Source organism: Echeneis naucrates, chromosome 23 (genome assembly GCF_900963305.1).
Source record: "Echeneis naucrates chromosome 23, fEcheNa1.1, whole genome shotgun sequence".
Classification (NCBI taxonomy): domain Eukaryota; kingdom Metazoa; phylum Chordata; class Actinopteri; order Carangiformes; family Echeneidae; genus Echeneis; species Echeneis naucrates.
In genome coordinates this window covers 10,589,298-10,616,823 of record NC_042533.1, presented here as the reverse complement: position 1 = coordinate 10,616,823, position 27,526 = coordinate 10,589,298, and the positions used below count along the sequence as shown (strand labels likewise).

Sequence of the window (27,526 nt, the reverse complement as noted above, 5' to 3'; positions counted from 1 at the left end):
AATGTGAACGGACACACAGCTGAAGCACAACCAAACACACACCCACAATCACCGTTAACAGTGCTAACCGTGGGACTGCAGATCAAACACATATTAGTTGGACTGTTGGTGGCTGTTGTTTTCAGCTTCGACTTTCCCATGGTACCAAACAGGCAGCAGTCCAATTCAATATGATTATGCTGGGTGAAGCCTGTTTGGGAAGCGAGCCAAGTCCATGTGCCCGGCTTCAGATCTGACATATGACTAAACGCTGAATGCATGAATCATCAAACGAAACGCTAAAGTAGTTCATTGAGTGACACAAACTACGCCACCTTTCTGTTCCCTTTCTCACATGCATGGCCAGAAAATAGCCATCACTTATTAACTTTCCTCTCACATACAAAGACGCACAGATTTCCTGTCTGAGTCGCTACACGGTTTACTGATTTCCAGAGAAGTGGATTTCTTCCTGGGCTGCTCTTGCCTTTGACAAACAGAGTAAGCCCCCAGTAAATCTGCTCTTTTTGTGCTCTACAATCTTCTCACTGACAGCCACTGACACCACAGACTAACACAGCCTACATATATTTTATGGTTGATTGATGACTATGGCGTAATAGCAACCTGTTGAATACGTTGCGAAATTCATTTAATCTAGACCAATTCATAAGACTATAAAATACAGGGATTTTGCAGTTTGGTATGACCACCAGCTGTTTTCTCGCAAACATTAACTGACGTGATCTTTTTTTTATTTATTTATTTTTTTTTTTAAAGCAAACGTTAGAGGCTGTTTTCTGACTTTGTGACTCCTCTCTGCTTGTGCTGGTTTTACATGTTAAAACTTGACACAGCTAAGCATTTCCCCGATTTGGAAAGTAAAGCTAATTAATGACTGAAACACATTATAAATCAACAGGAGACGTGTTTATTGTGGCTCCACCACACCCAAAGGAAGTGAATGATGTGAAGATCTTGAACTCAAACTGTGCTGCAGATGTAAATATCATTAGTGTATATTCTTACTGATGTTAATATGGCTATTTTAACGTCACATCCCGTTCACTGTCACTAATTTCCCATGCTGTCTGTCGATTCCTTTCTTCTACCCTCCCTACTCATCACTGTTCATGTTTCTCCTTCCACTTGTCCAATGTTTGTCCCCCGTCACTCACTTCCTCTTTCTACCCTTCTTCCTTCATCACCCAGGTGAAACGAAGACCACAGTATCTCCCTACATCCAGGGTGGAGTCAGTGACGGCCAGTGGCACTCTGTCCAGCTCCACTACTACAACAAGGTAAGAAGCCAAGTCAACGAACCGACCACAACCCACTCCTGCATGAGTAGACTTTTTTTTAATGAGACTTCAGATATTGCATCAAGCGCACAGCTCTTGTTGGAGGTCAAGATCAAAATTTGCCCACGTTAAGGGTGAGCACGCTCAGTAGTGATAATGCGGGATTAAAGTTCATGATATGTGGATTTCTCAGGCTACCAAGGCTGTTGACCTTGGCTGCCTATTCGGGAGATTACCCTGACTGTACAGGTTTGACTAGTGACGAGCGCTGAAAGAAGCACTGAGGCTTGCCTTCAGCTTCGCAGGTCAAAAGTTCATGAAATGCATTTTCCCACCAGACAGCTTTAGTACACACATTACATGTTTCTCAGCCAAAGACTGATCATCGCATGCACCCTATGCATACTTCAGTAATTGTTCAATCTCAATTTAATCTTAATCACCGACAAAAAGAATGTCTCTTTTACTGCAAGACATTTTAGTTTGTCTCACTGAAGTTGCTTTTCGAGATGTTCCCACGATGGTTTTCTTTCTCCCTCACAAAGTCCAGTCGTAGAAAAGAAATGGTGATTATTTCCCAACCTAGCTCATGTAACCACTTCACTTGGAATATCATATTAGATGGGCTTACATTGCTGTGAACTGCTTGTATTATCTTCCGACAAACTTCCAGAGCCTGCAGGCATTACTCTTATAACATTAAACCTGATGGGAAATGAGATGACGCCGGCTTTCTTAGCATAAACATCCTGTAGTTTTGCACATAGTTTGTTGTTATTTGTATAATTAACTAGAATTTGCACTCATAAGTTTCCTCTCTATAAATAAAAGCAATACTATGCATGAACTATTCCATTTTCCCCCCAAGTGAAACAAACAGCTTCTGGCCATATAAGCATTCGCTAACCTTAGCTATGCTATGCTGTTACAAAAGACATTGATCCCCCCTTTTTGACTTGATTCATCATTTCTTTTCTTTCTGCCTTTCTTCACGTAGCTGGTGCTGAAAGCTTGTAGCCTCATTGGCTTGACCCAAGACGTCCAGCATTGTATTTCATCTGCAGCGGCGCCTGTGTTGTGCAACTTGTTAAAAAGAGTACCTTGCTTCTTCGCCTAACATTAGCCAGCAATACACGCCATCTCACATTTCACACGCTGTTCTCTACATGCTATAGAACCCATAGCATACTTCGTAGACTTGACAGCGAAGTATTCATCAAAGGTGATGGATCGGGCGGCCGTACTGCAGCTTCTTAGCTGCAGGGTCACAGCTGTATCTATTGTTTGAGGCGTATTTAGGCTGTATGTCCCTCTTCACACCGGCACTGGCTTTATGATGCTCGAGACAATGGCTTAAACCTTGTAGCGCTCTGTTAATGTTGCTGCTAGTCTGCTCATTACCACAGGTATTATTTTCAGGCTCCAGCGTGTTGGTGCTGAAGACCTTTTCTTGTTTTTGTTTTTTCACTTCTTGGGTTGTCTTGCATTTCGATGGATGTCTCCATGGCTGCAAGAGCTTAATTTCCATGATCGGAGAGATTTCTTGCTTTGTTCCGCTTGTATGCAGTTTGATTTTCGTATTGATTTAGCTTCTGTGATCCTATAGGATTCATTTCTCGCTGCTACAACATGCAGACATGCTCAAACAAACACACGCATTAACCCAGGTAATGACTGTATCCTTGTGCAATTAGCGTGTAAAGTAGGAGGTGTGTGTGTGTGTGTGATTCGCCAATGCCAGTTTCAATACCCAGCAGTGATTTGCGAAGCTGGTGACACATTCTGTTGAATTAGCCCAAGGCTGACTGTAGCACTGACCCAGCGTCAGTTTTTCTTCACGTGTTGAATGGTCAGGAGTCAGACTGACTGATGGTAATTTAATACCGCGTCAGTTGCTGGAGGGATCAGTGAAAACCTATATGGCAGAAAGCAGCAGCATTCTCACAATAGATTAGACACGTTGACATGTGAATGTATGGATGTGAATGAAGGCACACATGTTTGCCATACATGAAAGAGCAGATATATTCAAAGACACGTACATTATCTATAGATAGCATTGCTCACATAGTCCAGAGAGGCTTGGGAGCAGATCAGAGCCCAATTCTTTAACTGTGATGTAATCCAGACTCATGTCAAACAAACACATGCACAGATAATATGTCCTAATGTTATATTCTCTGGGCACTTTAGGGTTTGTTGACAATAATAACTAATAGGTAGTTGCACATACTGTATTGCAGTTATATTTATTTATTTTTATAGTCATTCATGTCTAGATATAAACGGAGCAGAAAATATTCCTGAAGATATGACTTATGGCTTTGCTGATGTGTGAGAGCATGTGTGTGTTGAGTAAAAGCCAATATGGAATATGAGCCACACATCTGACCTGACCTGATCAAAACAATAAGGATCCTAACTTTAACTCAGCATTAAGGCCATAGTAGAAATCAGTCTAATGATAAATTAGGTGTTAACTAACTGGAGATTCATGCATGTGTGGATAAAAAGGAAAGTAAAAAAAAAATACATAAGAAGATTCAAATTATAGAAAAATGTTACTGTTTCAACCTAATCCACTGTTGTTTTTCCAATCTGATCCCCAATTGTTTTTTTTACTGTTTGAACCAATTCCTAACACAATACACACACACACACACACACACACACACACACAGATGGTGATTTATTAGGTCAAATGATGAGGCGGTTGAAGTTGTGCAGGGTTGTGCGGGTGCCCCCCTGTTAAATCCGCTTCTCCTCTCTTCAGAAGAAACAGGGTGCCTCAGATAAAAAACAGAGGTCAAGGGTCAGAGGAGGGTTGGCATGACAACAGACATGGACTTGCCATTGTTGCAATGATCTGGGTCGGTTGGAAAGCTGTGTGTGCGTGTGTTTGTATCTGCGGGGGGCAGACAAATAAAGACGTGCCCTGATTCTGTGCGTGTGTGTGTCTGTGTGTGTGTCTGTGTGTGTGTCTGAGGGTGCATGTTACCACTAATAGAGATGTTACACAATGGAACTGGAAAGAGAAAGACATTTTTGAAATACCACGGTGCAACGTCTCAAGGACAGTTAACTATGTCAGCAACTCCAAACAGGAAACGTACAAACACAGAGCAAGATGGGTATTCCTGCAGCAGCAGGGGCTTCTCTCTGGGGTTTTGATGTGCACTAACTACAGGAAATGATGTTATTTAGCTGGACACTGGGCAGGATGTCAGTTAGATCATGATTGTATCTGCCAGGCCACCTGCAAGGATTGCATCAGGTTACAATAGGACCTAACAGACGAGAGAGCTTGGTTTGTTGTGTTTCCATTCAGTCTTACCAGAATTTCAAGCATAATTGAGCCATTTCTCTTTCTTTTTGGTTACAGTTTTATTAAAAGTACTTTGTTTTCAGAATATAGCGCACACAGTAATCTGTGTATCCGTGACAGTGTATTTGTTTACTTAGTGATTTGGCAATCACAGTAAGAACTAGTCCACATATCCATTTGTCACAGTCTGATATATCAATTTCTGCCACTTAATCAATTTGGGCCTGTGTCTGTCATTACTTCATGAGTCTCATTTGTTAATTTTCTTTTCATCAACGCTCATAAAAAAGATGAGCAAGAAAGAATCAGCAGGAATCTTATATTTGCCTCCATGCTTCACCAAGTATCATTCAAATGGTGATAAAGTGTGACAAAATGCTTATGAGTGCATCTCAAATTACCTGTAAACCAGAGCAATAAGTAAACTATAATTATCCCTGCGATCCATCCACATGGTGATGAGTCAGTGAAGCAGAGCATGACCACAGATGTGACAAGCCTGTGCGTTTACAGTATTTTTGTAACGCTCCTCTCTGCTGCACACAGACCTGATGTTAGACATGCTAATAGAATTACTCTGGCTAATGAAGACTGTGATATTTACAGCCAGGTGTGTGCAGACAGCATTCCTAGACAGTCTTATTTGGCTCTTGTCACCCTCCGTCTATCAAAAGTTCAGTCTTCCTGCTTCTGCTGTTCCTCCGCCGCGCTCACTCGGGCGCTGTGTACATGGCTGGGCTTTAATCATCAGAACATAGGTGCAAATTACTTCACAGCAGAGCTTGAGGTATTTTTTATTTTTTTTTTATATACCTGGGTATATTTCTTGCTCTCCAAATCTGTTGGGCTAAGCTCTCTATATAACTCCACCACTCAGCTGTATTTAGAAACCTTTGGGGTTAAATCAAAGGGCGACAGGTCTTTCTTTAAAAGTTTCAACAATAATATATATAATTGAAATTAACTTTGACACCAAGATCCCACTAAGGTGCCACTGCTTTAAATATCCCTTCTGTTTCTATGCTGCAGGTAGTCCAACTTTACCCTTTTAACACCCATCCATTGCTTTTGGAATCTCTGTCTCAGAACAATCGGCTCATTGATTCAGGCGTTGAAGTTTCTTTTTAGTGAGTCATATAGAAGTAGGGAGTGTATTAACAATAGACATCTTCTGTAAAAAAAAAAAAAAAAATAAATAAAAACGTTTGCTCAGTGTTTAGTGGCTCTATGTGGAATGAGCATTTCAACATCTTTCAGGCCGTAGTTTGCATAGGTAGCAGTCACTCAACACCAAATAACAGGCAGACATGGCTTTGGCGTGCCTGTGGTCAGTACACAATGTTTACCAGGAATTTTTGTTGAAAGAGCCACAGGTGACAATCAACAGATTAGTCAGAGTGGAGCAACATCTTTCTAGAAATACAAATACAAATGTACTGGGCATTTAGCCCTGTCTCACTGGTCTCCTTCCGGCGAGTAGTTTTGAACAGTGACCTCAGGCTGTGCTATAAAATAAACAGCTAACACTTGTTTGTGTCTTTTTCCTTTTCTCCCTCATCGGCTCTCTGTCGATGTGTCAGTGGTTGCTGAGTTTCCAGGATGAGCTGATATACAGAAAGACCCACATACACACACACTTGTTCTACACAATATGTTCCCACAGTGGATAATAGCTCTTAGAATCCACCACAGAGAGCCCGTAAGTGGTTTTGTAGTTGTCCTCAATCTCCTTGTTGTGGGTTCTTTGCGAACAGTTGAAGCCACTTGCGGCTTTCCTGGGTGGCCAGAGTGACAGATGCATAACTTATTAGGTGTTTGACTGTGTCATGACAACACACACACACTTTATCAGCTGTGCACAGGGTTGAACACCATGCTGTATGTATGTATGTATGTGTGTGTAATGACGGACTGCCGCCTCATGTGGGTATTTTCTCTGCTCAGTCAGTTGCAGAAAGGTTAAGTAGTTGTTTTTGAGGTGAAGCCCCAGACTTGGCAGGATTTGCCTTTCTAGAGGAAGAGGCCATTTTGTTCTTTGTTGTTCTTCATGTATGCTTCCAAAGACCTCAAAGAGCCAGGATTATCATCACACATGAACACACAGGTTGCATTTAAAAACCCTCTTCCTAATTATAAAGCAATTTCTTTGTGGCTTTTCAGACAAATTTCAAAAAAATTTCAGTACTTCAAATCGCTCCGACATAATTGTAGCCCATTGTAATCTAATAATGTGGTGTTTACACCTTCTGCAAATCCATGTTTTGTGTCTTTGTGGTGAAACTACCCTTGTTAACACGTGGAGGCTGGTTTTGGGCTTTCGCACGTTGTAAATTTCACCTGCTCCTCACATGGCTGTGGTATTTCACAGTGTTAAATAAATCTGCCGGAGATACCCTTGTCTAAAATCAGCAGCACATGAGTTGTTGTCCATTATGTGAGGTAGTCGGTGGGGCTGTTTTTTGGGGGGTGGGGGGGTTGTGGGCACAGAGGAATTAGGTTTTGTTATGGATAATGTTATTGTTGGCCAACTGGCAGACACGGACAATTCAGCATGCATGCCTCCGTATATACACACAGCGTGCGCACACACAATAATATTTGCCTTGTTACTTCATGCTGTGCATTGATAGTTGCGGGCCAAACACACTTGAATGCACATGTGGATACAAGTGGCGTGGCATGGTTGTGGGCTGCAGGTCTAACCCGGTGTCTCTCTCTCACGGTATCTCTCTCCCAGGACGGGGGGAGTCTTGTGGACTCCAGTGGGGCTCTGCGGCTCCCGCTCTATACCGCCTGGCTGGAGCTCGATCAGAAGGAGGTAACCTCTGACCTCTAGCCTAGTCCCCACTGATGCTTTCCACCCCCCCACCCCCCCCATGGAGTCTCATTCACATTTAGCCCCTACTCTGCTTCTAGTATAGTCTGCAGGTCTAACTCTGTCCATGCTTACCTAAGGTGTACGCAGGTAACATGGATTCTAACAATCGGGTGTCAGATCTAATTTAGCTCGGCTCTCGACTGGTCTGGACTGTGGGCGCCAGTTTTCTAGCTTTGTGGTCCTCTTCTGGGTTTTTTTTTTTTTTTTTTTTTTGGCTGTTGAAGATGTGTGGATGTGTGGAGTCTATCTTGTCTCTAAGGTCTGGGGGAAGACACGATGTGACATGCTGCTTTTGTCTCACTTAAACGTTTCTGAACAAAAAAAAAAAAAAAAAAAGGTCCTTTGTGTGCCACTACCACCAACTGTCTCTCAGTGCAGGGATGTGAATGTAATGAGTGCACATCCACAAGAAATATTTAGTGCAACGAGACTCCGCGAGCTACCTTTTAAGTGAATACGCAGACTGACTCAACTATCTTCTCTGGTGTTACCTCTTTTCCATGCTCATGTAGTCCTACATTCTCCTTTTCAAAACAAACAAAATGAACAGAAAACTGTGTTTCTAAACTCACAGAGCTTGATCAGAATCAGTCCCTGCAGTGAGTGGATAAAGTTTTTTTTTTTTTTTTTTTTTTGGAAAGCTGGTGCTTTTTTAAGCTTCGGAGGACACTGACCTTACTGAACTCCATCCAGCTCATCCAGTTGTAGGCTGTGAAGTCGAGTTCAAGGTGAAGTGAGAAAGGGATCCTTTGGATCAGGCTTTAGATGAATTATGTCAGTACATTACTGCCCCACTGCCACATCTTTCTTGCTTTTGTTTGAAAGTGCATATTGTTTTTATCCTCCTTAGAAATAATATCACCATCCTCCTCTGCATCGCCTGTATGCTCTGCTCGGTTCCTCCGTCTGGTTGAATAAGCTGCTCACGTTGAAACGTGACAGAGTAGCAGCCTACTCGTCCATCTGTCAGCTCTCATTCACTTCCTCTGTTGAAGTTTGCTCAGGTGAAAAAAACATATCTGATCTTTGGCTGGCAGACAGACAGACAGACTGGTAGGTAGACATCCAGTGAGCAGCGATTGCATTTCCAGCAGAGTGGCAGCCAAAGCATGGATTCTGTCAGAGAGGATTAACAGCACTGAAAGATGACTTGTAATCAGCATTGACAGCAAATGCATCAAGGCCCTCTCTTTCCACTTTTTATTTTGTTTGAGGGATTTACTTTGAGATGCTTATCTTGTCTTGATTTACATTGTTGATGGACTTTATTAGATGGCAGCTGATGGCATTAAATTGAGAATCAAAAGTAATAATAGTGAGGCAGTATTGTAGAACGCAAACTAAAGTCAGAGCCACTCTGTTCAATAAGTGTATATGTGGCTCTTGGAGATGTGTGTGTTTGATGTGGTAGGATTATAATGGTACCAGCCAGTGCGAACAGCACCAGGCTGTCATTGAGGAATGAAGATGCGTCTTATAAATCTGTCACTGCAGACCGCCCTCATACACAGCCAGCCAACTCACTACATCACTATCTCCACTTCATGCCTCTTTCTCTTCTCCATCTCTAGTTTTTACATTCCTTCCCCGCTCTCCTGTGATGCGAGGGAGTGTGTGTGTGTCATTGCCAGCAGGGAATTTCACGCACCTCAGCTAGCGTGGCCTAAATCTCTTATTAAAGTTGAGACAGAGGAATTCAGGGGAGAAGAGGAGATAAACAGCTGTACTGGAAGCTTAGAGAGGGAGATATTGTCCTTTAGTTAGTTTATACATACTCTAAAGTCCTGGCACTAATGTATCTCCCTCCTCCTCCTGTTCCGCCTCTCTGTCTCTTCATCTTTCTCTTATCTTTTTCCGCTTACGCATATTTCTTATGTGATCCCTATCTGGCCCTGCTTTTACTGCCAAACATTAAGATCATTCCCGCTGATCTTCAAGGCTGCTTAGATAATGGTTAGATGGCCACTGTAGAGGCACTTCTGCCGAGAGAAAGATGAAAAAATTGACAGCAACGTCTTATCTATCCTTTAAATATGATGCCAGATCAAGAAGACACTTAGCTTAGCTCAGCATCCTCTTTGGTTTTTGTAAAGCACCATGTCACATTGCTGGACCTGTGAGTTGTGTTGTGTCAGCAAGTTAGACATGGAGCTAAAATAACCACGCTCAGAAAAAAAAATCTAGTTTTAAATACAAATGTACAAATGATAAATGACAGAAACAAAGTCTGTCATCTACCTCATTGAAAGCAAGGAAGAAAGAAGAAGGGTGGTAAACATCAATCAGGAGGTAACACCACAGATGTCAGCAGATACGCAGATACCCATGTTAGTCCAGTTGTAGAAGGGATTTTTTGAAGTCGTTCCCGATGGGATAAGGTTACGCCTACTTCAGTTTTTGTGTCTTCTCTACATTTGTTTTGCAGCTTGAAAGCTACAAGCCAACAATGGCTGCAGCCCATCTGTTACACTGAAAGATAGAAGTGTGATGACGTGACAGGGACAGCAGTAACATTACGGCTGGATCACTGTGTGTCTGTGTGTGTGTGTGTGTGTGTCTTTCTTTCAATAATTCACACTTCTAAGTTTACATAGCCAGAGGGCAGGTGAGGTAATGTGGACATGACAGAGTCTTTTGCTGCCAGAGGGAAGCTGGGACATTGTAGCTATGTAAGGCAGGGCCAAAAATCCAAAAATCAACTTAACACACACACGCACACACACGCACACACACACACACACACACACACACACACACACACACACACACAGTTCCAAGAGATATTGATCTATTGTTGTTGGTTCAATGCCCTTCTATTTTGGTTTCAGTTCTTCTCTAGTTCATGTTCGCATACTCGCGTGCACACACACACACACACACACACACACACCTCAAAGCATCGGGAGATATCACATGTTGAAATATCCGTTAAATTTTTTATTTTTTATTTTTTTTTCTTCCAAGACTCAGAGAAACAATGGCATTTCCTCAGGCGAGCCCAGATGAAATAAAAGTCCATGCGGCCCCTTTTCCTCTATAATCTGAATGAACTGTGTGGCCGTCTGCAGCTCTGCGACTGGCTTCCTGCTTCACACACACTAACACACACCACACACAGAAGCATAAACATGCCGCTTACTCACTCAACACACGTGCTCAAACACATTCTGCAGACATCCTTCCCATACTCCCCAAGCACACGCACAAACATGTAATCACCAGCCAGCATTCCCTCCATCTTGCCCCCAAAACACACACACACACACACACACTCAGGGTCATTAGTTGCTCAGTTTGACAGTGTTTTACATAGCTCTTGACTAAGTTGTCTATCTGTGTTTTGCATGTAACTCCATCTGTGCGGCAACACTCTTTATCCTGGCTGCAGGGCTGATTGAGTGATCATGTCGGCCTTGTCAGGCAGCCTGGTAGTAATGAGGTGTCAGTGTGTGGAGGGAGAGGGTGTGTGTGTGGTCGGGTGGGTCTTTGTTCTGTGTCTGTGTGTAGACGGGTTTGTACTGCTAAGAGACAGTGTGGGTGTCTCGGTTCGCAGTTGGCAAGAAGTTTAGGTGTACGCTGAAGTTTTGGAGTATGTGACTGAGTCCTTTCTGTGTGTGTGTGTGTGTTCTCACACCCGCTCGTGTCCCCTGCCTTCCTCGCCTTTAGCGGATAACTGCGGGGATCAAGTGCGTTGCCATGGCTGCAGCCCCTGGAGACGACACCACAGAGAGGGGGAATCTTCAACAGCTCAGAGTCGGGTGGAGGGCAAATAAGAGACTCTCATGGGGCCCCTCAGAGTGAGGGCCAAGTGCACTTTCAAATTAGGAGTCAGAGAGAAGTTTGAAACTATATACAGTCCTACATTCATCAGGGAATTCAGAAAATATGATTTAGTCTTATGTTGATTTAGAGAATCCAATATTTTTCGCAATAATACAACTGTACTGTCGTTCTTGGCATGAGTTGCTCTCTCTGTTCATCTTATGAGAGCTTTTTAAACAGAAACACAGAAGGGGAAATGCTGTTGAAGCTCTCTTAATGGAGGCTTTGTACAAAAGTACAAATAAAAAGAATATTAGGAGAAAAGGTTTTTTATCTTAAAATTGGTCTTCCTTGTCATTTAAGACTTTCATTCTGATCTGTGTCTGATTTGTGACCTTCTTGTGCTTCCAAAATGATCAAGCTGCGGTTCATTTGTTTTGATGTGGGGTTTTTTTTTTTTGTTTTTTTTTTTGTGACTGAAACACTTTTCCTTTAAATCTCAATTTGTTTCTTCTATCCCCACATAAAATATACTCACTACACACATGCCCGCAATACAAGCAGTTCAACACTAACACAGTGTTTATACTGTACGTGTGTGTGCCAGTCCATGACTTAGCACAGGTAGCAGCTGCACCTCCTGAGATTTTGGGTTGCGGGTCCATTGTGTGCAACATCGGGGGAGCTCTTTTTCTCAGCTGTGTCAGCTTTATCTCATCCTTCGCTTGTCTGGATCCTAAAGTGACGATAAGATTGCGATCAGTGCAACAGTCAGATTTCTCTGGAGAGTCTATCATCAACTTACCTTTTGTAAGCCATGGAAAACTTTCTATGCAAGTGTCGTGCTTTCTTAATTTCCGCTGCCTGCTTTTGAGATAAGTAATTTGAGATCATTGTTCAACTTAACGCTTTGACTTTTAAAGGAGGAGTTCAACATTCTGGGAAATACATTTAAAAGATTAATCACTGATTAATAGTTGGACTTTGGTTGGAAAGGAATTTGTTTCCCATGGAGATTATTTTTAATAACATGTCCAATCGAATGGCACATTTCTATTCGAAATCTGGCCATATTCTCTGTTCATCCTTTACTTGCTGCCATTGTTTTTGTGTCGATCATTGTTCTCTTGCTGCTGACTGCACATTTTTCTACATTTTTACACAGCATCAGGCTAGAGACTGCTCCTTTTTGTCTAAAATCAAACTAGACTTTTTTTTTTTTTTTTTTTTCCTTATTTTCCCTTCACCACCACGGATGAAATGTGTTCATTTCCAAAGCTGCTGAGCACTTAGCGTTGGTTGTAACCCCTTCACCTGAGCGCACCTATGACACAGATTTCATGAAGTTATTCCAGGAAGTAGAATCCAAGTTACATAACACAATAAATCATGACATGAAGGTTTTGCTAACAGGGCTTGTCCTTAATATAGTTATGGTACTTGATCCAACACTGGGAGGCCCCAACGTGAGTTTACTGGTTCACACGTAGGCCGCCTGAAAAGACAAATGGCTGCGGTTACCACTTTGATACGAGGAGGTGGTGTGGGTGGGATTAACACAAGTAGGCACCTGCAGGTACCTGTGCAGAGGGCTGATTGGCTGGTAGCCAGTGCTAGGGGTGTGGTTTCTTAGCAACATCTTTGACATACATGTTCCACGTATTAGGTTGTTAACACAGAGAAACGAGGAACAGTCTGTGAGAAGCTAGTGGAGGAAGAAGCTTAGGAAGATTCATGTGACTCTCACTGATAAAATATTATCATTTTAAATATCCAAAATCATTAGTTTGATTGAAAGATAGTATACCAGCAAGAATTATGATAATTCGTGGACCATTTAAGTATTCTTTTGTACCCCCAAGCAAAAATGTTTTACATTAACTATAAAATGTGGCCATCTTCTTACCTGACAGTAAATTATCTTTTGGGTTTGTTTGTTTTTTGCATTGGCTGAGAAAAAGTGAGGTGTCAAAAATGTAGTTCCTTCTGTTTGCCTTTATGGAAAGTGTGAGAATGTTTTTTGTGGAATTGGTGGAAACAGGTTATGTTGATGGGAGTGGCAGCAACAAACTATAATCCATCTCCCTATGGGCTGGAAAATATGTTGAACCAGAGCCCACTGGAGCTAAAATAGCAGACACTGCACCCTTCTGTTGGTTTTTTTCTCCCCCATCTGCCATCCTTTCTTTTGTCCCTCTCTTTCAGTCTCTTATTTCTGGTCAATCTACTTCCCTATTTTTGTCTGTTGCTCTTTCTTACCTATTTTTCCCCGCTCTATTTTTCCCTCCTCTGCTGCGTCTCCGCCCCGCCGGTATCTCATTACTCTAATCCCATTTATGTAGGAAACAAGCACATGCACACACATTGTCTTTTTATCCATTCCTCTATTCCTCTCCTTCTCCACCTTTTCACATGTGATATGAAACCAACAGACTGCCTGAAATCAGCTGTTGGGAAATGTCGACTGAGCCAATTAGATTTCAGGAGTAGTTAGAATTTTTTTTTAAAAGCTTCAGGTTTGTTTTTTCTTTTTGCGACACACCACCCGAGTGGTTTGAAAATCGGTCTTGCAATCGCACAACCGGTCAACCTTTAAGTAGCCTGGGCGCTGTGATCAGAAACTTGTTGTCGATTTGTAGTCCAGGGATTTCCCATTCTCCCAGGAGAGATAACAGAGACAGCATAATCATTTAATCTACTGGAAGACACTCACTGCCAGAAAGTAAAAAGGCCACTTGTAATTTTACCTGTCCTTTCACGTCAATGAAAAGGTGTTTTTTAATTAAACACATCGAATATCCGCTTCTTGTTTCAAATCCACTATTGTTAAGGAAATGCTCCATTGAACTTCGATCTCCGGTTAGATATTATAAGAACTAAAGAGATTTGGTGGCCTGATTTTCTAAGCTGATCCACATTTTCTCAGATCAACATTTGTCGGCCACAAGCCTTGATGAAGGAATTAGCCTACTTTGTAATCAGTAGGTACAAGCTAATGCACAATAGGCTTTTTGTCATCTTAAGCCCACAGGGGCCCGTGTGCTTCTGCTGCAAGTTGGCTAAAGTCAGCTATACATTGTTTGTGTAGCGCTGACCAAAGCTGTCCCGGCTAACGAGATCCGATTGGATGAAAAGAAACAAAAGATATAAATCAAGCATTAAATTTGAACTAACTTCAGTTAGATGGAGTCATTTACCACAACAATACAGTGTATAAACACTCAGGTGGGAAAGAAATGCTTCCTTTAAGTGTAGACAAACAAGTACACACTGCATCAATACCACCTGTCAGTAACCATCCTTTGTGATAGTTTTTTGTCTGTTTTGTTTTGTATATTAGTTCAGTAATTAATGAGACATTTGGATTTAGAGCAGCAAATAGTAAATGCATGTGTGCTATTTCGACCATTTATCCATATGAAAGCTCTTTGGCCATTTCCAGTAATGGCTTGCCAACTTTTTATTTATTGATTATTATTAAGAATGTAATAGTTATTTTTACTGCTTATCTATTTTAGCCAACTTCTTTTGCGATTACACTATTAACAATATCAACCGTTTCTCGATGAGGCTTATTGATTACTTTTCTGTAACTATTTGTCTTCTCTGCCTGCTGCCTGTTTCCTACACACTTGTTAGTAGTTTCTTCCCTAAATGTTGACATATATCGGATGCATTCTCGGTTTTCTTTTTCAGCCTAACATTGGCCGTTTGGGCATCCCTCATGGCCCCTCTGGAGAGAAGGTGGCTGTGGTTGCAGTGGATGACTGCGACATCTCCATGGCCATTCGCTTCGGAAAGCAGATCGGCAACTACTCCTGCGCTGCTCAGGGCACTCAGACCGGACAGAAGAAGTAAGCTGGAGTCTTTTCCTCTTTTTTTTTTAAACTCCTTTCTCTTTCATGTTCTTCCTTCTCTCTTGGGGTCCACACTCTAACCTGACTTAATGAAGAACATTTTCATTTTCAGCTTCTCTCCCTTTGTGCAACTGTTCCAAGTTGAATTCAGCAAACTCTCCTAACTGCTCCAACAGGTTATAAATCACTCATCTCAGATGGATGAACACCACCTGTTCACAAGATGGCGCATACGTGTTACAATAAATCCCCTAAACTTTCAGGAAAATAAGAGTATTGGTCAGACATCCACATGCCACACGCATTTTATATCTATTTTCGAACTCTAGATCACATAAAGCCAGCATATTTATTAATTGAAATAAAGATTTTCTTCCTGTGTAGAAAACAGTCCATGAGTCACAGACCAAATGTCAACTTCATTCCTTGTTTATTTTCAACTTAAGAACAGATCTGTTCTTATAACAGGTTTTTTTTTCTTTTTTTTTTTCCCATAAGGTCTCAGTCTCCAGTCCACCCAACACACTCACCACATATAATACCCCCCTGAAGCAGGACTAATAGGAAAATATGTTGCACCTCAGGGCCCGCATTTGCCTCCATTACAACTTATTACACAACTCTCATTCTACCGTTCTTTTGTCTTTTAATCTCTGAGTTCATCCCAGTAGCCTTTCTGCTGTCAGACATGGCCTTAGACAACCAAAAGCTCATCTAAACCTGGGCTTAAAGCGATTTACTCTGTGTTTACCACGGACTAATTGATTCCTATTTATTATAGCGTGAGAGGTTTTTTTAATGAGTCTTTTGGAGGGCTAACATGCTGAGACCCATTTAATATGCAGAGGGGAAAAAAGAGAGGGAGAGAGGCAGAGAGAGGGTACTTCAAAGCGGAATTAATGAGGTTACATTCCTCCAGGAACTTGTTGCACAGGTTGTACACGCCAACAGGCATTTCTATTCTGCCATAACTTCTACTTAGAGGAGGAATTTTCAGACATACGTTGTACTGGTGTGCACTCCAGCGTGCCCAATGCCCAAAAGGTTTCACTTTTGGTTACACTCACATGATCCGGTGTTTGGATATGGCACCTGGCTGTAACTTTAAGCTTCTTTCAGAGTGGTCAGTCAGAGTGCTCTGCCTTTGCTTGATTTCCTGCCAAAGGCCCTGGTTGCTGTAGTCCTAAATGCAAGATAGGGTACAAGCCACTTGACCGTACAGCAGGATGCCTGGAAGTTAATTTGCTGTCGGGTCAGTGCAATCAGTATATTCCGTATGTGGATAAAAGAAGTAAAGAAAAATTAGTGTTAGTCGGTTTTCAGCAGCACAGAAGTATTCTTAAATTATACCACTGCATCTCTGATTTGCTGTCACTCTGAAATGTTTTACCCTCACTGAATTCCTTATGTGTGCATACTATGCATCGACACAATTCATACAGTCAGTGGTTTAGACACATTTTTTTGTGTAGCATTGCATCACAATAAGGTCTTGATCTTGAGGGGCTTGGGGTTGTAAGCAGCTTCCTCCGTGACCCACCGAGTCGCCCCCAACTTACTGATGGGGAAGGCAGTTTGCCTTGTACAGCTTAAACCTTCGACACAGTAACCTTATTTCAGAAATGTCAGTCATGCTAATTGTTGGCACGCCACCTCGCTCACCCTTCCTGGCATGGATGGGTTGCCACAGTCTAGGTTTATTTAGTAATGTAGTTACAAGTGAATTTGATTTCCTGTCTTTATCGTCTGCAGGTCGCTGGACTTAACTGGGCCATTGCTGCTAGGCGGTGTTCCCAACCTGCCTGAAGACTTCCCGGTTAGGAACAGAGACTTTGTCGGTTGCATGAGAAACCTCAGCATTGACAGCAAACCCATCGACATGGCCAGCTACATCGCGAACAACGGCACCACAGAAGGTCAGACGTGCGACGCTGTAAACCAAAGCCATCATCACCTCAAGATCCTGCAGCCCATGAACAGAACCGTACATTCCACGTAGCGATATTAACATCTATCCAAATGTGTTTGATATTCAGGCTGTCCTGCAAAGAAAAACTTTTGCACAAATGAGGTGTGCCAGAATGGAGGAGTGTGTGTCAGCAAGTGGAATACCTACAGCTGCGACTGCCCGACTGGTTATGGCGGCAAGAACTGTGAACAAGGTAAAAGATGTGTTTTTATTTTTTATTTCAAGTCATTAAACAGAATTATATCTCATCTGTATCTGCACACGCCCCTTTTGGACACATCCCTGCGGGCCTGTCTTTGTACATGTGTGCGTATGTCGACGGTGTGCGTACCTGTGTCCTGAGGACTATGAGGAAATAGCGTGTCTTTGTGAGATCAACCAGGATAAGGAGCAACTCCTGTGACTCAGTCTGAATCATGCAGCCGGCGCATTGGAGATTCACGGTGAAGCTCACCACTGTACAGCCACTGAATATGGCCTCGGGACCGGAGTTTCAAATTCTGACTCACTCCTCTTGATCCAAATTCAAAGGATTACACAAAAGACACAAACATATTCCATTGACCTCATACCTGTCACCGCTGCCACCTCATCAAACCTGACAAGCGGCTCGTGTTACTGAAGTGCAGACCTAATGGTCTATAACCATATAGATAAATACACAGGTCATAAAAGATAATGCATATTTCAGTTTGTTTAGTTTTTTTTTTTTTTAAATTGGCAGCATAAAAGGATCACAGCTTTCCAACACTTATTATTCACATTGCATAAACCATCTCACGTTCTTCTATGGTAAGGAGAGAACTTTGATTACCCCCTCTGGGGCGAGCTTCCAAACAATGTGTGAAGGTGTGAATGCTTCTCCTGGCCCTCTCTTCTGTGAGTTAGCCGCCTAGCCAGTGCCAGGCTCCAGTATCCAGTATCTGAACTGGGCCAGGATCACAGCAGACTGGGAAGAGGTTTTTGGCCGCTCTGCCGTTTGTTGACACATTTGGTTTGAGGCTCCGCACGCCTTGCTGCTACATGAGATTGTGTTATCATTTATTTTACGGTGGCACAGTAATATAGACTGGAACAACGTAAAAACACAGACATTCGCTCGAGGTCACATAGTTTTTCTTACTTCATATTGTTTTACTGTCACAGCTTTCTGTTTCACAGACTGTTTGTTTTAAAGTGAAGAGAAGAGTTTTGTATCACCTAATGAAATACTGGTTGAGTAGAGAGATACCACAAACTGTAAAACACTCCTGCTCATGGGTGGCATTAACTTGTAAACACAAGTAGATCTCAAGTTTGAATCTCTGGACTCGTGTCATACATGCTGTTGTAGTAATTAAGGCTCTGTTTATAGTCAACATACCTGGTTGACTAAATATTTTAAGGACTGATCTCAAAAGGAAGAGTTGGAGTTTTTATGAATCTCACTTTGTATTTATGTTGGACTTTCCAGTTAATTTGTCCTACAGACCCGAGCTTTGTTATTTTTTGTGTGTGATGTTTAAGCCGAGCCAGCAGCAGCAAATGACCTCCATAATTTTTCAATTTACACTGAAACATCTCTGTGTGTATTTTCTACAAATGTTAATGGTCGCTTGAGGGCAAATTCTTGCTCACTTTGGTAACTCCCAAAGGTCTTCTGTAGCACCATCAAGCTTCCAAAAAATGTATTGACATGTTTTTGAGGGTCTAACATGTTTGTGCAAATAAGCAAATGAAAACACCCTGATGGAGCGTGTTCACAAGAAACACCAGAATTGCCTTAAACTCTTCCTGTCTTCTGACAAGAGATTAATTTTTTTCTTCTAACTCAATGGGGGACTAAGCTTTAGCAAAGTAGTCAGAATAAAACCACTGCAGCTAGTCGCTACCGGGAACAAAATTGTGCTTTGTCTCGTAATTATGCCTAAGCTTCGGGTGAAATATGTGCCCTGAGGAGCCACGCAGTCGATGCTGCAGGTTATACTGGAGGAAATATGAACTGCACGCTCTACTCACTAACCCAATGTTGTGTTTTTGTGTTTCTTGAACTCTCAACATCCACATGAGTTTATACAGACAGTCACATCTGTAGGATTTTGTGTTGTGTGTCTCTAGACAGCAGATTTTTGTGAAATAAATTCTTATGTTCTTTAGACAAGTGGTAATCACAATATTGGCATTGTAACTATGAATACACAATTTAACTTGATGATCTGAAGTGGAGTAGTTTTTATTTGTTAAGTCAATGCAGACGACTTTACAGATGACTTTAATTTCTCCATCAGAATTAAAGTTAAAGTTAATTAATGACTCCTTGTGTGAGTATGAGCACAAATGGTTGTCTGTCTCTAAATGTCGGCCCTGTGATGGACTATCCAGGGGGAACCCCATCCCTGTCCAGTCTAACATGACTCTCCCCATGTCTTCTTGCTTCAGTGATGCCATCCCCTCAGTATTTTGATGGCAAGGCGCTGGTCTCCTGGAGTGAACCAGACATTACAGTGGCCGTTCCCTGGTACATGGGGCTCATGTTCCGCACCAGGCAGCCCGCTGGCACCCTCATGCAGGTCAATATTGGACCTTCCTCCACCATCAACCTGATGGTAAGTCAGAGAGCACGTTGTCAACAGAAACACAATCAGGCATGCAGTGCAAACTTTTTTCTTCTTGTTCATTCACCTGATCACGGAATTTCTCCGTCTTCCTCCAACCAGGTGAGTGAGCAGCAGATCCGGATGGAAGTGTTGCTGAGGGAGCAGCTGGTGGCGTCGCTGAGCTTTCCCCAAGTTCGTGTCAACGATGGGGAGTGGCATCACTTGCTGGTAGAATTAAAAAGCATTAAAGACAGCAAAGACATCAAATACATGGCCACTCTGTCCCTGGACTACAGCATGTACCAGGTACAGAGCGAACGACATCGCAGTAGTGACAGTGCAACATTAGGTTCAAGTTTTTCTTGTCCTCATTTCTTCGTCTTTGTGTTTTTGAGCAGAAGTCAGTGGAGATAGGTAACGACCTGCCAGGTTTGAAGCTGCAAACTCTTCACGTGGGAGGTTTGCCAGGTGTGGGAAACCGTGTCAGAAAAGGCTTTGTTGGATGCATACAGGTCAGTCTGCATGTGTGTGTAGAAAAGAAAAAGTCTCTCAGAAAAGATAGAAATAAGCACATCGGTTTTCTGCTTTCTTACGCTTCTTGCTTTCACCTCTTATCTTCAGGGTGTGCGTATGGGTGAGACATCCACCAATGTAGCCAACGTGAACATGGCTCAGGGTTTGAAGATCCGAGTGGAGGACGGCTGCGACCTGGAAGACCCCTGCGACTCCAATATCTGCCCTGACAACAGCCACTGCAGTGACGACTGGAGTACACACACCTGTGTCTGTGACCCAGGTAATACACGCACACACATAAGGACCCACTCAGTGAGGTTTGTGTATCCATCCCCACTTATTTCTGTCCATCCCTCAGGATACTTTGGGAAGGAGTGTGTTGACGCCTGTCATCTCAACCCATGTGAGCATGTTTCCACCTGTGTTCGTAAGCCCAGCTCCTCTCATGGCTACACCTGTGAATGTGGACAGAACTACTTTGGCCAATACTGTGAAAACAAGTAAGGTCCCTTCACTTTCTCAGTATCAGTGCCAATATTTTTCATTTGGCTCTCATGCTGTAATTCCTTCATTCTCCAATCGTTCAATTGCCATCACCGCATGTTAAACAGGGGTCAGAAGCATGCATGGTCACACACCACATTATTTACAGCCTGAAAGGAGTCTGAATAGGGACAGCAGGTGGTGTGTTAGTGGCATCTATACATGTGAGAGTTTGACTAAATGAAGCTAAGCTGTTTGTCTCCTGAGGAACAAGAAGAATGAGTGCTCATTGCTGCTGTCTTTAAAATGGTTCATGGTGTTCCTTGAAATGTTTGTTGAACAAAAAAAAACCCAACCTATAAGGAGCATCGCGGCTTTAACTGGATTTTTAAAGACAGAGAACACGTCATGTTTCCTCCAAGAACATATCCAGATGTTCGAAACTTTGCCCCCCGCTGAGACAGAGCTCTCTAATTTTCTCCTGTTGCGTTACGCTCTTGCTTCTTCTGTAATGTTGTAATGCTGAGAGAGAGAGAGTGACATAAAAATCAAGCTGTGATGTGAACCTGGGAAATTTCTCCATGCAGAAGGTGGTGTGCAGGTTTGCACAGCCGCCATGGTCTCAGAGTTCATATAAATTAGCCAGCTTTGATGGAGGAGCAGCCATTTCCCTCCTGACCTGACCTGCCCGACACGCTTCACTTCCTGTCTTAAGCAGGATGTGGGATTCCCCCTCCATGCCTGACTGATCCTCCATAGGTGTTTAGTCTCTTCTGTCCTCATCCTGTTGCTTGTCCCCTATCAAATTGCATCACTCAACTGGAGATCGCATCTCTTGAGAGAGAAAGAAAGTCTGTGTGTGTTTGTATGAATGAGTCACACTTGATTAATTGACTTCAAGCTACAGAGGAAGTTTATTCTAGATCCAGAGAGGCCGTGAGCCGCAGATACACACACAGATAATCCACTATCAGATTTGTACAAGCTGATACCAAATCAGTAACACGCCACAACCAGATCAAGCATCACTTTAATTCATGTTACTGAATAAACAAGTAACATCTTTCCTTCTTCCTTTTCCCCTGAGCAGTCTGAATCTATAAATTTTACTAGCTCTTTCAAGAGAGCGAAAACATTTTCTTTCAGCTTCAAAGTGTCTTAAAATGTGCTGAGTTTGGTTTAATATGTCACAGAGTGGAGAAGCCATGTGCTCAAGGCTGGTGGGGCAGTCCCGTGTGTGGACCGTGTGACTGTGATACGAGCAGAGGATTTCACAGAGACTGCAACAAGACCACCGGAGAGTGCAGATGCAAGGTGAAAACCTTTTCTGTAATCTTTTTTTTTTTTTTTTTTTTTTTTTTTTTTTTAAAGTCAACAGGGAGAACAACATTGTGTTTAAAGCGAAGGGTGCACAGAAATCAGCTAATTCACTTACTGGTGTTGGTTTTTTTTTTCAGTATTTTAAGCAAGAAGCTTTCCGTCTTCCTCTTATGGAAGAAAAATTAAATTTATAAGCAATAAAAACAAATGTACTTTTTTTTTAATCCCCTTACAACCTGAACTGGTCTGGCCCAAAATTTGACTAAGCTTAGGAACATGCTGCTGTGTAAAGATTTTATCACTGAAGCAGTTATTCATAATAACTCCCTGTTATGGTATGACCCTGTTGTTGTTGTTGTTGCCTCAGTGGCTGCTGCTGAGTCAATCTTGACTCATTTAATTATGCATTTGCAGGGTCTTTGATGTATGAACATTTCTTTCCATCTTAATTCTGAGGAGCTGCATATTCAGAGTTATTCAGTTGCTATTGTTTGTTTCCTTCTCCGTGCAGGAAAACCACTATCGCCCAGAGGGCGAGGATACTTGCTACCCCTGTGAGTGTTTCTCGGTTGGCTCTGAGTCTCGGACCTGCGACCCCATCACTGGCCAGTGCCTTTGTAAAGGTGGAGTCATAGGTCGTCAGTGTAACCGCTGTGACAACCCCTTTGCAGAAGTCACTCCCGTAGGATGTGAAGGTATGGCAGTTTATTTGTCTGTCAATGCACTTGGTTAAATCATGAGCTTTCCTCATTTCTATGATATTTTTGCTGGAAAAATTTTGTGAAATTGAGTGATTAAATTAGCAAATGGTTACTGAATGATATAGAGCTTCTATAACGTTGAAATAGTTTTTTTAAATTCACAAATGTCCTAATATGTATCAAGTAAAAGAGAACATTTCTACATACAGTCAATGGATTAATTTACTTGAATGTGAACTAATAGATTAATGATAGTGATAAGTTAAAACAATAACTGTTCCTTAATTATAAAACATGATTCATCCACAGCCAAAAATATGCTGCCGGGTCACATAAATAATGTGCTGTGTATGAAAAGTGAAAAAGGCTTTGAGGTATTTATGACAAGGACAGTTTTGAGAAGGACGGGTGTATTATTCCTTTAAATGTTCTGGTTCACACAGTGTAGCCGGATGAATCGATGAAGTGTCAGGAGGAGACAAATAGTGTCGCTCACGTCTGCTGGTGCTGCAGTTGGGCTAACTTTGCGGCTTTTGTCGCCACCCAGCCAAGCAGAAGGGGAGAGTCTGGCTTGTGGGCAAACTTGGCAGTGGGACCGCACACACACAATACAGTAGAGATGAATGGAGGACAAAACGACAAAGTCCTGAAGAGAAAATGAATGTCAAGGTCCTGACTGTTTGACCCAATATGAAGCTCTTCAGAGCCTCAGAACGTGCTCAGACTTCTAATGGACGTAAACGTCTGGGCCTCTTTGTGTCAGTGCTCTTTGTTAAAATCAGATGCTTTAATTCATCCTTCAATATTTGATAGGAAATTTTGATATCGTAGTTTCATATAGAAATGGCTTTGCAAATTCTGACTCAGGAAGGAGAGGAGGATGAGGAGAGGGTGAAAAGAAAAAAAAAAGAAAAAAAAACCCAAAATACTTTTTCGGGCCCTGCGGTTCACTGAGATGCGACCATCCGTGGCAGGAATCATACCAGCCTGTCAGCTCCGCAGCACACACAGGCCAGAAGACAGGGAGACGCAGTAAATCACACAGCTCATGTCACCGCAGCCTTTGCCGTTGACAGAGAGTCTGGTGGTTTAGCGGCTCTTGAGCAAAGCACTGTAAAATAATCCTATCTAGTCACAACAAACAACGAGTTTAGATGAAACAAATTTAAAAGGGAAGAGCAATGTGTCATAGCTCCTATTGAAACTGTGGGATTACATGCAATTAACAGGAGCCAAAAACAAACCTGCATTTCCCAGCTTGGTTTGTCCTGGATATTTATTAAGCCATATACGCCGACATGAACCGTGGGTCACAGTTTGTGTACTTGTTCTGCAGGCTTCATTTGGCCTCTCTGTTGGTCTGCATCGGCCATTTCCAATATCAAACGATATTCTCAACTCTTACTCTTAGCTTTGAATCGACAATTTGTGGGATGGCAGCTGTATGTCAAGCATGGTGTTTGTTTTACTGACTTTGAATTTAGTGCCTTCCTTTTTAAACCATGTACTGACCACAGTCTATTCTTGTTGGTGCGGCCTTCCACAGTGGTGTACGAGGGCTGTCCCAAAGCTTTCGATGCAGGCATCTGGTGGCCCAAGACCAAATTTGGACGTCCTGCTGCCATGAACTGTCCCAAAGGATCCATTGGTGAGGGCTCTTAAATTGCATGGTGTGGAGTAAATATTTAGCTCTGTATGTAATCAGTCTGTGAGTGTCTTGAATGAATGGAGGTCAGTTGATTTCCAGGCCAACTTTATATCAAGGTGCATGACAAAATGAGCTATTTCAGGGTAATGTATGTGTTAATGGCAGAGTTTTTTTTTTTTTTTTTTTACCTCCGGACTCAGGGCCAGCCTTTGGATAAAGCTATGCTAATCAGCTGCTGACTTTTTATTTCCAAGACTAAATTTTTGTCATAATTTGTGTCTACATATTCTGACTCTGGAAACAAGAATACAAAAATGTCTATGTTGGATTCAGTTAAGTGGATATAATTTTAAGGCATGTAAAAGCCCACAGTTTGATACACACACAACATGACAAATATAACCAGAATAAGGCTCTCTGATTGGTAGGTTATCAGAGCGGGGATTTTATAGCAGCTAAATTAAATGTGTGGAGACTGTTGGACAATCACTATATACATTAAGAGCCCACCTCCTCCGGCTCCATGTGTGTGTGAGAGTGAGAGGATTGAGGCAAATTCAAAACTCAAGTAAAGCCATTGCTTCTTCCAAGGTTACCTCCTTAGAAACTGCCATTACCATGGTGACCTCTTTGTTGTTCCCACAAACTCATGGGAGAATGTATTTGCTGACATCGCTCATTGCACTCTCCGAGCTCCAACTGGCAACCCCTTCGGCCATTCCTTCCTTCCAACAATAGCATGGGAGGAGACTTTGCATTTGGATGAAGTCTTTTTTTTTTTTTTTTTTTTTTTTTTTTTTTCAAACGTACCCAGACTGCAACCATAAAGCGTGGTTTCAGATATTTACACCACCAAGACAAGAAGTGGTTTGCATGTCTGAGGTCATTAACTGTGGCAGATATTCAGAGCTCTCTCCAGGATCAAGCATCTGAGTTTCTATGTTTTGTTTGTATTATGGTATTTGCGTATTTGTCAGAAATGAATGTGAGCAACTTCATTGGAGGTCAGAACTGATGTTTCTTTATCAGATTTAGTATTTATTTTATTTTTTTTCTCCAGGTACTGCCATTCGGCACTGTAGCGATGAGAAAGGCTGGTTGTCACCTGAGCTGTTCAACTGCACAACCGTCACCTTTTCACACCTGAAGAAACTGGTGAATACAAGTTTGAATACAATTTTAAAATAAACAAAAAACTGTCATTTTAAGCAAGAATCCTCCCTACTAGTATTACAAAATACTATCGTCATGTCTGCTGGTTGTTTAGAAAAACCGCAGCGATCGCTGATAGTTATTGCAAATTATATTGTAGTGTAAGAGTGCTGATGTGTCTGTGGTGAAATGTAATTTGAGCTACAGTTTACAAGAGATTTGAACAAGTGCTTTACACATTGTGTTTGAACCTAAACTTAATGCTTGAGGCTTGAACTTCTCAAAGTCTCACTAATCCGGGGATTGACCAATTTCTGTTGTGTTTCATTGCTCAGCTTTCCTCTGTCTTGACCTGCTCTCTTCCTCCTCCTCCTTCAGAACGAGGATCTGCGCCGCAACACGTCAAGGATGGACAGTGAGCACTCCAAGAACATTGTGCGCTTGCTCCACAGCGCCACCAACGGCACACCGAATTACTACGGCAATGACGTGAAAACAGCTGCTCAGCTGCTGAATCAGGTGCTGCAGTATGAGAGCCAGCAGACGGGATTCGACCTCACGGCCATGAGGGACGCAGAGTTCAATGAGGTAGAAAAGAAAATCATCAAATGTGATGAATGACATGCAAAACTTTTACTAAAAAGTTGGAATCACAACTTTGATAACTGGCTGTAGCACTGTTGGCACACTGCCCTCCACTGGTTGACCCTGCTTGTGAAAGCAACCTGAGCAGTCGCTGAAGTTATCCAACTTCTACCTCTGCGTCATTATTTTGTCCTCCAGTCCCCTCGATAGTCATGTAATCTTCAGCAATACATTGTTAATTTTTTCCAGAATTTGGTGCGAGCAGGAAGCGCCATATTGGGTCCTGAGACCAAGGACCACTGGGCGCAGATCCAGAGGACGGAGGGCGGCACCGCACATCTGCTCCGCAACTTCGAGGACTACGCCAACACGTTGGCCCAGAACGTCAGGAAAACCTACCTGAAACCCTTCACCATCGTTACTGAGAATATGAGTGAGTGGAAGAAAAGAAATCGTGCTGCGCGAATGTGGTGCGCATCGTCACGCATCCCATCATCCTTGTGGTTTTCCTCTCTGCTTCACCACTAGTTCTGACCGTGGACTACCTGGATGTGTCGGACCCTGAAAAAGCGACATACCCTCATTTCCAGGAGATCCAGGAGGCGTATCCCAAAGAGCTCGGGTCCTCTGTCCTCTTCCCCCAGTTGAAACCCCTCCCTCAGGGCCACAGAGGTAGCATCCCACCTCACTAACAAGACATGTTCAGAGAAATGGACCAAGTTGAAGCTGCACTCAGAGTCGGTCACCTTATCTTTTCCATCTTCTTTCCATTTAACTCCAGCCGAGCCCCCTCCAGTCCCTCCGACCCAGACTGATCCGCCTGTCGGGGAGGAGCACACGGTGTCTGATCGGAGACGCAGACACCTCGAACCAGCTGCCCATCTGCCAGTTGTCGTGGTGATCGTGTACAAATCACTGGGAGACCTGCTCCCAGAAAGATATGATCCCGACCGCAGGAGTCTGAGGTAGATTCTTGAAAAGAAAAGAATGAGAGCCCACGCCTTATGTGGACTCTAAAAACTCATACTGTTTCATACTGTTGAGCACATAATTCACAATATCTCAATCTCAATAAACTTCAAATTCTAGTTGCATGAAAATATTTAATCTCCAACGTTAACACGTCACAATATTTAGTATAAACTCACTGTCCGTAAAAAAACTCTTATGATATTTTCCGATTTAAACATGACTAAAAATGTTTGTGCTACTGCTTCATTTGGTTTTGTCTTTTCAGACTCCCCAACCGTCCAGTGATCAACACAGCCATAGTGAGCGCCACAGTCCACAGTGAGGGTCCCCCTCTCCCTTCCATCCTCGACCCCCCCATCACCCTGAGGTACACCTTACTGGAGACAGAGGAGAGGACCAAGCCAGTCTGCGTCTTCTGGAACCACTCCATCCCGTGAGTTGGGAGTCATGATGGCGTTTTGTTTTGGTTTGTTTTTTCGGCATTCTGTCAAATGTTGCTGAT

At 42.6% G+C, this 27,526-nt stretch overlaps 1 protein-coding gene across 2 annotated transcripts in view; it reads left to right on the top strand.

Moving 5' to 3' along the window:
* Positions 1 to 27,526, top strand: part of celsr1a (cadherin EGF LAG seven-pass G-type receptor 1a) — a 78,601-nt gene that overhangs the window by 39,496 nt on the left and 11,579 nt on the right. For both annotated transcript variants that reach the window (XM_029494789.1, XM_029494790.1), the window contains exons 6-23: positions 1,192 to 1,280; positions 14,942 to 15,099; positions 16,855 to 17,018; positions 17,139 to 17,264; positions 19,490 to 19,656; positions 19,768 to 19,953; positions 20,046 to 20,159; positions 20,269 to 20,443; positions 20,522 to 20,663; positions 21,840 to 21,960; positions 22,478 to 22,661; positions 24,214 to 24,315; positions 25,376 to 25,470; positions 25,846 to 26,055; positions 26,302 to 26,485; positions 26,581 to 26,724; positions 26,834 to 27,017; positions 27,290 to 27,457. In XM_029494789.1, coding sequence (XP_029350649.1) covers positions 1,192 to 1,280; positions 14,942 to 15,099; positions 16,855 to 17,018; positions 17,139 to 17,264; positions 19,490 to 19,656; positions 19,768 to 19,953; positions 20,046 to 20,159; positions 20,269 to 20,443; positions 20,522 to 20,663; positions 21,840 to 21,960; positions 22,478 to 22,661; positions 24,214 to 24,315; positions 25,376 to 25,470; positions 25,846 to 26,055; positions 26,302 to 26,485; positions 26,581 to 26,724; positions 26,834 to 27,017; positions 27,290 to 27,457 — 2,713 coding nt within the window. The remainder of the gene's footprint in view (positions 1 to 1,191; positions 1,281 to 14,941; positions 15,100 to 16,854; positions 17,019 to 17,138; positions 17,265 to 19,489; positions 19,657 to 19,767; positions 19,954 to 20,045; positions 20,160 to 20,268; positions 20,444 to 20,521; positions 20,664 to 21,839; positions 21,961 to 22,477; positions 22,662 to 24,213; positions 24,316 to 25,375; positions 25,471 to 25,845; positions 26,056 to 26,301; positions 26,486 to 26,580; positions 26,725 to 26,833; positions 27,018 to 27,289; positions 27,458 to 27,526) is intronic.